This window comes from Pan paniscus, chromosome 2 (assembly GCF_029289425.2).
Source record: "Pan paniscus chromosome 2, NHGRI_mPanPan1-v2.0_pri, whole genome shotgun sequence".
Taxonomy (NCBI): Eukaryota; Metazoa; Chordata; class Mammalia; order Primates; family Hominidae; genus Pan; species Pan paniscus.
This window is the reverse complement of record NC_085926.1, coordinates 193374983-193386911: the sequence shown is the minus strand read 5'-3', so window position 1 is coordinate 193386911 and position 11929 is coordinate 193374983. Positions and strand designations below refer to the sequence as shown.

Below are 11929 nucleotides of genomic sequence, written 5' to 3'. Positions count from 1 at the left end.
AAGATGGGCAGATCACTTGAGGTCAGGATTTGAGACCAGCCTGGTCAACAGTGTGAAACGTCATCTCCACTAAAAGTACAAAATTAGCCTGGCATGGTGGTGCATGCCTGTAGTCCCAGCTACTTGGGAGGCTGAGGCAGGAGAATCGCTTGAACCCAGCAGGCAGAAGTTGCAGTGAGCTGAGATTGCACCATTGCCCTCCAGCCTGGGCAACAGAGTGAGACTCCATCTCAAAAACATAAATAAATAAAATAAATTAGCTGAGTGTGGTAGTGCATAACTATAGTCCCAGCTACTCTGGAAGCCTAGGTGGAAGAATTGCTTGAGACCTGGAGGATGAGGCTGCAGTGAGCTGTGATCACACCACTGCACTCCAGCCTGGGTGACAGAGTGAGACCCTGTCTCAAAAATGATTAATAGTAAATAAACTTTGAAAAATTAAAAAAAAAAAGAGGAGAGAAACCTGAGCAAGCATTAGCACGCTCAGCCTCTCACCATGTGATCCCTTGCCCTACCTTGGGGACGCCACGGAGTCCCCACCAGCAAGAAGGTTCTCACAAGGTGCAGCCTGCCCCCCGAGAAGACCTTGGACTTCTCAGTCTCCATAACTGTAAGAAATAAATCTTTTCCTTTACAAATTACCTAGATTCAGGGATTTTGTTATAAGCAACATAAAGCTGACTAAGACACCTAAGAGTATCAGGTGCTGGGCTAGGTTCTAGAGCTACAAAGATGAAATGAACATAACATCACCACCCAGAAGGTCTAGCAAGTATACAGACATAAAAATCTCAAATTGTAATACTGAACTGAACCCTGTTCCAACACTATGTACAACAGGTGACAGAACAACCGCAGTCCCAAAGTCACATCACTGTGATGGGAAAGTACCTGAGGAGGTTCCATTTAAGCCAAATTTTAAATAATAAAGGGGAGTTCACCAGGTCCACAAAAGGGAGAAGGCCCATTCAGGCCGAGGAAACATTGTGTACCCGGGTGGGCATGAGAGAGAGGCACGCTGAAACAAGCAAGAGCATTCAACTCCTTCACGGATGGATGAACCTATTTGCAGTAGAGAGACTGGCAGCAAAGAAGGCAGGAAAGGTTGGCAGGTGCTGGATATTGAAGGGACCTTATTTGTGAAATTAGAAATTCAGTGTTTATCCTACAGACCTGTGGTTTTCCAACTATACTCAGTGGAGCTGTGAGTGCTCCTTGGAGTCCACACAGGGGCCATCTGGGGGTGGGCAGTGGGGCCAGGCGGGCAAGGCTCTGGGTCTCCCATTCCTGTTTCAACCTCACCAACTCTGCTTTTGCCTACTTAATGGTGGGCATCAGTGAAATACTTTTTCTTTTAAATAAAGGGTTTCATAGTTAGGGAAAGCTGAAAAATGATAGCTTAGGCAATGACCAACCCTTGAAGAATCTTAAGCAGGAAAGTGGCATGAGTTTCCCAGGTGGAAAGACTTGGAAACAGTGGCAAATGCTGAGGAGACGTCAGGAAAACAAGTACTGAAAGTGTGCTTTGGGTTTGGCCATTGGAAAGTGACCTTCCTGAAACAGTTGGTAGGGAGCAGGGGTGTTGGAGAGAGTGGAGAACAGAATGCAGAGGATACTGGAATGAATGGGAGGAGAAACTGTGGAGCTAGGGTGGAGACTGTGCTGTTAAAGAGTCTTAGATATAAAGCAACGGAAGGAGATTTGGCAACAGTCAGAGGGGAATTTTTCCAACTCACATGTCCCCCTTCTTGGCTAAGAGATTTCCCAACTACAAGGTCAAGGTCACAGGGGCAGACTCTCAGGAGCCATGTTTGTACACAGCTGCCTCCTTGACTGTAGTTGATTGGCCTCAGTGGGGGGTACAGCATCCAAGGTGGGCCAATACTTCCTCCAAGAAATTTAGATTTGGGGCCTAGAGAGAAAGCCCATCCTCTCCGGTTGGTTGGGTAGTGTTGGGAGCTGCTGCCTGGAGAGTCAGATGAAGTAAGCTGCAGATGTGGAAATGGGCAGACAGGAAGGAGCTGCCGGCTTTACAGGCCCTCGTTCTAAATCCTTCTCAAGTTTCAAGGAAAGCCAGCCATCTGGTTCTGGGTGAAACTAACCCATCATGAACCCTTTGTTTTCATTAACTCACATAGTTTCTCTTACAACAAAAATAATCCTTTCTGATACAGACGGTGTATGATTTTCTCCTCTTTCTTCCAAAGACAGAAGAATGGTCAGTTGAGAGTTTGAAGATACAGGGAAAGAGGGGATAATTGATAGAGCCATTCTCCAAAGAGAACAGAAGGGGTGGATTCCCTAGAGCACAGATCAGGAGTGGCAGAAAGAGATGCCACCTTCCTCTGAGATAGGTGGGTAAGAAGTAAGAAAAGTGCGAACATAGATGAGTATGTGGGCTGGGGGTAGAAGAGTGTTCCTAATGACTCTTATTTTCTTTTTGAAGACTCAATGTTGTCTGCAAATCATGAGTGGGGTGGGGCACATTTGCTGGGAGGCTTGAGGAGAGCAGCAAGGGTTGAGAACAGCCATTGTGCCAGTGGGCCAGGGATCTGGTCACAGATAAATAATACAAAGACAGCTGAGATGAGGCGTGGTGGCTCACGCCTGTCATCCCAGCACTTTGGGAGGCCGAGGCAGGTGGATCGCCTGAGGTCAGGCGTTTGAGACCAGCCTGGCCAACATGGTGAAACCCCTTCTCTACTAAAAATAGAAAAATTAGCTGGGTGTGGTGGTGGGCACCTGTAATCCTAGCTACTCGGGAGGTTGAGGCATGAGAATCACTTGAACCTGGGAGGTGGAGGTTACAGTGAGCCAAGACTGCGCCATTGGACTCCAGCCTGGGCAACAAGAGCAAAACTCCATCTCAAAAAAAAAAAAAAAAAAAGACAGTTGCAAATCCTAAGTATGTGGTGGTGAACACAGTGATGGAGACTCAGTGATAGAGTCTCATGTGCTGGTGAATGCAATGATAGAGTCTCCCTAAAAGCCTTCACCCATTTGCCTACTTATTCCCCCTTAAAATACAAATCAGGCCACGTACAGCAGCTCATACTTGTAATTACTTCGGGAGGCTGAGGCAGGGAGGATCACTTGAGCTCCGGAGTTCCAGATCAGCCCCAGGCAACACAGTGAGACCCATCTCTACAAAACGTACAAATATTAGCCAGGCGTGTGGCATGCACCTGTACTTCCAACTACTCGGGAGGCCGAGGATGGAGGATCACTTGAGTCTGGGAGGTCGAGGCTGCAGTGAGTTATGATCACACCACTGCAATCCAGCACAAATCAGATGATATCATTCCTCTGTTTAGATTTTTCCAATGGCTTCCTGCTGCTTTACAATAGAAATTATTTCTAATCTTGCTCAGCAACTAGGAGAGGAGAAAGCAGAAGGAAAATGTTTGGATCGATCCCAAGCTGTGGGTATGAAACTGCCCTGAGGTGGAGGGTGAGACAGGGTGGTATACCAACAGCCTGGGAGAAAAAAGGAATACTGGCATGGGGGTGGGAGTGGGAACGTGAGAATGAAGTGAATATATGGTAATGAAACAACTAGAGACATCTATGCTGAGCTTGTGCATGGGATGTTCTGGGTGAGAAAATGGTATAAGATGAGAACATTTAAGGACTTTCTGAAGCGACATATTTTGAGATAAACTTTCTCCGCTTTCTATGAATAGCACTACCTATTACCCAGTCACCCAGATCTGCAACCTGGAGTCATCCGAGGAGTTGTCTTTATTTTTTCCTTCTCCCCACATTTGGTTGGCCATCAGATTCTTTCAATTTTTTAAATTAATTAATTAATTAATTTTTTGAGATGGAGTCTTGCTCTGTCGCCCAGGCTGGAGTGCAGTGCTGCCATCTCGGCTCACTGCAAGCTCCACCTCCCAGGTTCACGCCATTCTCCTGCCTCAGCCTCCCGAGTAGCTGGGACTACAGGCGCCTGCCACCACGCCTGGCTAATTTTTTGTATTTTTAGTAGAGAAGGGGTTTCACTGTGTTAGCCAGGATGGTCTCCATCTCCTGACCTTGTGATCCACCCGCCTCGGCCTCCCAAAGTGCTGTGATTACAGGCGTGAGTAACCGTGCCCAGGCCTCAATTTTTCTTAAACATCTCTTGCTTGCAATTGCATCAGTTGAAAATGTCCCACTCTCCATTAAGATGCAAATAAGATTATGTCACTCCCAGGCTTAAATTCTTCCAGTGGCTTTCCTTCGCTTTAATATACACAGTCCTCAGCATGGCATACAAGGTTCTTTGTAATGTCTATATTGATGGTGTACGATCCTTTTGATACAGATAGTGTATGTATCAGAAATTCATTTCTTACTTCTTTTCTAAAGCCATATTCTCGATTTACCATGCTTGAAGACCATGTGTTTCTCTTGCTTCTGTGCTTCAGTCAAAATAGTTCCTTGTGACTAACAGTCCTTTGACCCTTTGAAAGACATTCCTCACCTTTTCTTAGATCTTACTTTTTTAAGATTCTTCATATCTATGGAGGTATGAGAACACTAATTTCCTTCCTTAGGAGAAATGACTATCAGATTACAGTAGGCCACTGTAAATACTCAAAGACTGCTGGCACAAAACTTACCATAGTCTGAGAGTTGTAGGGGGAAAAGATTATTTATTTCACCTATAAGTCTCACAGTCTATTTATTTATTTATTTATTTATTTAGAGACAGCGTCTCACTCTGTTGCCCATGCTGGAGTGCAACGGTGCGATCTCGGCTCACTGCAACCCCCACCTCCCAGGTTCAAGCGATTCTCCTGCCTCAGCCTCCCAAGTACCTGGGATTATAGACATGCGCCACCACACCTGGCTAATTTTGTATTTTTAGTAGAGACAGGGTTTCACCATGTTGGTCAGGCTGGTCTTAAACTCCTGGCCTCAGGTGATCCACCCGCCTTGGCCTCCCAAAGTGCTGAGATTACAGGCGTGAGCCACCGCATCTGGCCTTTTTTTTTTTTTTTTTTTGAGATGGAGTTTCCCTCTTGTCATCCAGGCTGGAGTGCGATAGCATGATCTCAGCTCACTGCAACCTCCGCCTCCCTGGTTCAAGCAATTCTCCTGCCTCAGCCCTCCCAAGTAGCTGGGATTACAGGCACAGTGCCACCACACCTGGCTAATTTTTGTAGTTTTAGTAGAGATGGGGTTTCACCATGTTGGCCAGACTGGTTTTGAACTCCTGACCACAAGTGATCTGCCCGCCTTGGCCTCCCAAAATGCTAGGATTACAGGCGTGAGCCACCGTGCCCAGCCTCTCAGAGCCTATTATAAGGTCTGGCCAGAATAAATGCTCAATGAATATTATTGAATGAAAGAAAAATGAGTGAATGTTGATGTCACCTTAGTTGATGGTGGAAGTTGGGATGAAGGACTGTGAGTCAGGGGCCGAAGTCCTGGATGAACGTGAGTGTTTACTAGCTGTGTTTTATGGGGCCGAGCTGTCAACATTTTCTTACAGGGAAATTGCCTTGACTACTAGTCAGCCATCATGCAGCCCCCATCCCTGCAGAAATGATTAGGTTGAGTGATTCCATCTCTCTCTTGGCTTGCCAGGGACCCACTACCTGTGTGGACTGATATGAAAAGATGAGCTGGGCTAATGTAATTGTCTCCTGGGATCTGCGAGTTGGGAAACAGATTTAAGCAATTAACACCAGGAGCTGAAGTTGAAAGGCTGTATAAAGAATTGTCAGCCAGGCGCAGTGGCTCATGCCTGTAATTCCAGCACTTTGGGAGGCCGAGGCGGGCGGATCACTTGAGGTCAGGAGTTCGAGACCAGCCTGGCCAACATGGCGAAACCCTGTCTCTACTAAAAATACAAAAATTAACCGGGCATAGTGGCATGAGCTTGTAATCCCAGCTACTCAGGAGGCGGAGACAGGAGAATCTCTTGAACCTGGGAGGCGGAGGTTGCAGTGAGCTGAGATTGTGCCATTGCACTCCAGCCTGGGCAACAAGAGCGAAACTCCATCTCAGAAAAAAGGAAAAAAAAAAAAAAAGAATTGTCAAGAAATATCTAGCAGAGGTTGCAGAGTGGCCCTGAAACTTATTTTTATAACCTGTGCAATGTTCTGTAATATTTTGAAAGGCTTGTCAATATTTGAAAACAGGGAGATTTCACATGAAAATCTGGCTGTTTGGCTTCTCTCATTAAATCTGAGGTCTGGTATGGCAGGAACTGACTGGAGCTGAGAAGGACACAGGGCACATGCTTTCTGTTCGTCATAGACTCCACCACCCCATGCTGCTCACACCTGGAAAGTTTCATTGTTTTATATTACCCACTGGGCGGCTCTAGAGGAATCAGTAGCAATGATAGATTGTATGCAAACCAGGTTCACAGGGGAACAGAACCTAGAGGAAAGCAGAAAGGAAAGTTGATGGGGTTGGGCAAGTAGGAAAGAGAGAGGATGCAGATGACAAGAGAGAAAACCAGTCCTAAGAGTTGCCTGAGTTTCTGCCCTTGTCAGTCCCAGTAGTGCCCACAGTCACCCTCATTGTAATTTCCTTTTCTTGAGATAATTTGCAACGCAATTAGCCAGGGTAAGGCAAGGAGTTACTAGAAATTGCTGGATAACAGCAACAAGGAAAGTAAGCCAGTGTAAGCCTTTTGCTGACTATGTATCCTGACCAAGGAGTGCCAGGGAGGAGAGATTTAACAATCTCTGCTCAAGAGGATGGACGGTCAACAGTGTTCTCAGAGGAAATCAGCAGCTTTCTATGAAGAACTATGGGTGTCCAGGGTTCCAGAGGGTTTGTAGAGAGGGACTGAGAAGTTTGGGGAGAAGAAATTTGGAAGACATTTAAGGTTTGGTACTTTATATTCTTTTAGAGTGCAGACTGGGCCTAGTAAGGAACTTTTACTGTGTGTTGAATAGAGAGGTTTGTATTTCAGCCAAGAAAGCTTCCTGAGGGGGTGGCATAAGAGCGGTGTTTTAAAGAGAAGATGAAAGGGAGATTGCTACACGGGCAGACAGAGTTACAACTGCAAAGGCAGAATTCTTAAGGGGAGGGAGGACAGTTAGTAGTTCGGATCTGGCATCAGGCAGCCTGTGTTTGGCCTGAGTCACCTGGCAATTTATTTGCATATCTTGGGACCTTGGTTTCCATTATTATATAAAAATACAAAAATTAGCCAGGTGTGGTGGTGCATGCTTGTAATCCCAACTACTCGGGAGGCTGAGACAGGAGAATCACTTGAACCTGGGAGGCAGAGGTTGCAGTGAGCCAAGATTGTGCCACTGCACTCCAGCCCGGGTGGTAGAGCAAAACTTCTTCTCAAAAAAAAAAAAAAAAAAAGATGAGGATAATAATATTGTGTTTCTTTTATTCTAAGACCCACTGCTCCCACCCCATCCCACTTTAATGTTTCTTTATTTAGGACCTATCTTAGAATTGACACCCCCAAATGCTTGCTTTATCACAGGGCAAGGAAGAAAAATTGTGACAGTGTTATCACTAACTGGGTATATGCAAATTTAGCCATCCACAGAAAGATGTTCATTTGATAATTAGCTTAGTTATTTGCCTTTGTGGTGCCATGCAGTTGAATATTAATTTGAACCCCAAAGTGTCACTTTAGGTATCTTCTAAAAGGCTACACTGTGATGAAGTATTAAAATAATAAGTTATTGTATATGCAGATTAGCTGTCACACATCAGGAACGCAACCAAATATAGGAGAGATTGCCAACTGTCTTAGTAAATTTGACATTGAAGTTACAATGTTAGGGAAGGTTGGCCTGACCACTAATTATGTGCTTGAGGACCCTGTACATTTAACAGTCAATAGTCTGTTTTTAGCTATCAAGAAAAGCTGTGTGGTTTCCAGGAATACACAATTAAAAAAGAAATCAAGTTTATAAGCAAAGAATAAATGAATATAATGCTTCTATATTCTCTGAAATGCCTCAGAATTATACTGTTAATTTTCCCTTTTCCTTTTTTTTTTTTTTTTTTTTTTTGATACAGTGTTTTGCTCTGTCTACCCAGGCTGGAGTGCAGTGGCACAATCATGGCTCACTGCAGTCTTGACTTCCTAGGCTTAAGTGACCCTTCCACCTCAGCCTCATGAGTAACTGGGACTATAGGCATGTGCCTGGCTAATTTTTTGTATATTTTTGTTGAGTTGTAGAGACAGGATTTCACCATGTTGCCCAGGTTGTCTGGAACTCCTGGAGCAAGGAATCTGCTCACCTCGGCCTCCCAAAGTGCTGGGATTACAGGTGTGAGCCACCATGCCCTGTCTATACTGTTAATTTCTAAAGATGCTAAAGAGATCAAGATATCTCTTGATGGGTTACGAAAAACAGTATGTCATCATGCTATACTTAGCCAGACGGTCAGAAAGTTATATTAAGACTTTAGAAGGCTGGGTGTGTGGCTCACACCTGTAATCTCAGCATTTTGGGAGGCTGAGACAGAAGGATCACTTGAGGCCATGAGTTTGAGACCAGCCTGGGGAACGGAACGAAATTGTTTGTTTTTGAGACAAACAAAAACTTCAGACAGTGAAAGTGAGAGAACTTAGACTTAAGCCCTTTGATTATAGTACTGAAGAGGCAAATGGTACAATTAAAATAGCCAACATTTACTGAACGATCGATATGTGGCACTGTGTTAACCGGACAACTTCATCAGATCTGTGTGTTATGTTCATTTTAAAGTGAGAAAGCTGGGACCTAAATCCAGGAAGTTTGCCTCCAGATTCTCACTCAGAGCCACTATGCTGTTAGAACACCCTGCATATTCATTTTTATAGATACGCCCGTGTTTTTTAGGTTGGCTTAAAAATTACTCATTACATATAAGACATCTTTGTACTTTTTACGATCAATGGCATCTTAAAATCAAGGAGTATGGTAAATACCTGCCGTGAGGATCAGATGATAAGTATCTTAAAGTGCTTCTAGAAAAAGTGTGGATTAGAGGGGCAGGTGTTGCAAGGTGAGTACGATGAGCCTGGTCTTCAGAACCCCACCATGGCAGAACAGTGAGAACCACCAGGAGCAAAGTGTCAGTGAGGGGGAATGCTTTCTGCAGTTTTGCGGGGAGTTCCTCCACACGAAGCACCCTACCTCCCATACCTGCCGAAATCTTTCTATGTCCAACCCAAAAGGCAGCTCCTTCAGGAAGTGGTCTCTGGCTATATGAGAAGATGTACATGGGAGCAATTTCCAGATTATGAAGCTATGGAACAAATACATGAAAGATGGATTTTATCACTAAAGTTATCCTCGCTCCTCTCCTGGCCTCAGTTTCTCTAAACTGAAAGGAATAGTTGGCTTAGCCTATCTCTTCCTTTTATAATTTCTGCCTCTAACCTCTTCAGATTTCTGCCAATCTGCTTTGAAAAGCAAATTTCCTTCCTCAGACCTGCAGGAGGCTGCTCCTCTGGGCTGGCAGCTCAGCAGGGCGGGGCTCGGGGAGCAGGAGAAGAGGCGGGGGCTCGGAGGGAAGCGCGGCCGCAGCCACGTGACTTCCTTCCCAAGGAGCCTCAGCTGCCGGCCTCCCAGCAACCGGTGCGTCCCGCCTAGCGACGCCCGCGCATCCCGGTTGGCCCTCGGGGGCGGTTGTGGCAAGGAGGTGCCCACGGTCGCGCTGCTCATTGGCTCGGGGTGCCGTCGCTCAGACCCGTTGCCCGGGCGCCCGCAGGCGGTGCTGCCGGATGCCCCGCCCCTTGGCCGCCAGGTTCGTGGCTGGCTGGCCGCTGCTGTCACTCCCCGGCCGTTTCCCTGCGGCCAGCGCTCTACTTGGGGCGGGAGGAAGAGGGGCCGGACTGGGGCCTGACTAGTCGTCGCCGTCTTCGCGGCTGCTATGACCAGCGGGCGAGGCGCCCTTCGCAGCTCCGCGCAACGCTAGTCGCGGCCGTGCGCCCGCGTAGCCGTCTGCGTCCCCAGCGCGGCCGCTCCCGCGGCCCCCTCGGCTTTGCCAGCGCCGCCTGCGAGGCGGAGGCAGGATGAAGATGACTGTGGATTTCGAGGAGTGTCTGAAGGACTCGCCCCGCTTCAGGTAACCGGCACGGCCGCCCGGCGTCACCGCGGAGCTGCCTTCCCGGCGCTGGGGGCGTGAAAGCCGGGCCCGCGCACCCTGAGGAGGCCCCTCCGTCCGCTCCTTCCGACGGGGCGAGCGGCCGTTGCCGCCGTTTCCCACCCTGCGAGGGCACTGCAGTCCCCACCGAGCCCTCCCGAGGGGCGACGAAGTGGCGGGGACGGGGACGGGGACGTCGCCTCTCATTTCTTTCCTTGCCCTCTGCCGGGGCGGAGCGCCCCGAAGGCCGGCGCACCCTCTCCCGCTGGGGGAAATGGGGTGCAGCCGCGCTCCCGAAGTCCCGTCCCCTTCGCGGGCGCTCGCTCTCGCCCCCTTCCTCCTCTGGCTGCTCTTCCTTCCCCCTTCCTTCCGCCCCTTCTTGGTTTCCACCCCCTCCCCACCCCCTCTTTGAGGGAGCTTTCAGGGCATCCTCTTGCAGTTCATTTAGTTCCTCTTTGCGCTTTTCTGCCCCCCTTCCCCGCGGAGGAGAGAGTAGGGGGCGAACTGGGACGCCGACTTCTGCTTCGCGGTGCCCCCGGCCAGAGCGACTCTCCGGAGGGCGCCCGCGGTGGATGCGTGCGGGAATCGCGGGGGGAAGCGCTGTGATCAACCGCATTCCGTGGACCCTAGTTGGTGACTACCGCTTTTCTTTCCACTTAAGCTCGTTGAAGGGGGCACAGCTGTCGAGAGGTACCGGGCTGAGGGCGGAGGACTAGCAGAAAAGTGCATTTCTGTTTTGAGAACGGAAGTAGGAGGGCCGTGAAGATTGCCTGTGTGTTCCTCTTCCAGCAGCCTCTGCCCAGGAGGGCTCGGATCACAGTCGGATGCTCCCAGTGGATCTGTCACAGAGTTGACATGGGGGCACTCCGATTCACATGGGCTGCCCTTCTCTCTATGTGAGAGGCGGTCGTCCTGAGGCCGTCCAGGACACAGGTTCTTTCTGTTTTGAGTATGGTAGGAAAGTCTTGAGTTGTTTTGGACAATGCAGTTTTTCTAGGTTGCGTTTTACAGTGTATTTATTTACAGGGCTGGTCATAGTCCTTACAAATATAAGGCCTTAACACTTCCGTTAGATAGTGACATTTCTTGAAGCTTCCTCTGAGCATTGGCGTGTGTGTGCCCGCTAATGTCTGGGCCAAGCCTGGATTGTAAATTGCATCCTCTGCCTGGGAACTAACTGTTCTCATCCTTAACACTGTTAATTGGATTTCTTATTCTCCTTTCAGCGAAAAAGAAAAGAATTGTAAAACCAAGGAACTGCTACTTAGAGAAAATTTAAGAACGCTTTTTGCGTTTGCCCTTTGATGATTTTTGGGTATTAATTTTATTGGAGCCTAGGGCTATTATTTAAAAAAACCCACTTCCTTTGATAGCTGTTGTTGCGATTCATTTTTGAAACTTTTATGTTCTGCATTATTGAAGGACTCAAGAGACACAAATAGATTTCCTAGGACAGGCGTGCAGGTTGGTTTCCAGGACAGCATGGCAAGTGGAGTAATTTTTAAAGTGCACCTTAGAAAGTTCAGCTTTTTGTGAAATTTTGTTACTATGACTCAGCTATTTATTTTTAAGTGAAAGAAACACAGCATTTTCCCCTTAGAAGATGTAGCTTTGAGCTCCCTTTGTTTCACATTAATTTTTTTTTTTTTAAGTTGAGAGAAGTGATTTGGAAATACTTCTAGCTACTGGGGTTGGTCACAAACCATGTGATGTCTTTGTTTTTGAAATAAAGAAATCATTGAATATAAAATGAGAGGGCAAGATACTGATTAAGTTGTAGGGAATATTATAGTGAACTTTTGTTAAACTTGATTGTAACATAAATTCTATGTTAATTAAAATATTACAGGTTTTCAGGAGTTGTTTCCCATATTCCAAT

At 47.2% G+C, this 11929-nt stretch overlaps 1 protein-coding gene across 11 annotated transcripts in view; it reads left to right on the top strand.

Moving 5' to 3' along the window:
• The first annotated feature begins 9538 nt into the window (after nt 1–9538).
• Nucleotides 9539–11929, top strand: part of ACAP2 (ArfGAP with coiled-coil, ankyrin repeat and PH domains 2) — a 172935-nt gene continuing 170544 nt past the window's right edge. For 3 of the 11 annotated variants that reach the window (XR_010111485.1, XR_010111486.1, XM_008959794.5), the window contains exon 1: nt 9679–10032. Coding sequence is in view for 8 of the 11 variants with exons in the window: in XM_008959794.5 (XP_008958042.1) it covers nt 9980–10032 (53 nt within the window). In the remaining 3 variants the exon portion in view is untranslated. Of the gene's footprint in view, nt 10033–11929 lie in introns of all 11 variants that reach the window. The other 8 variants (XM_055111004.2, XM_055111003.2, XM_055111002.2 and 5 more) reach the window with 6 other exon arrangements.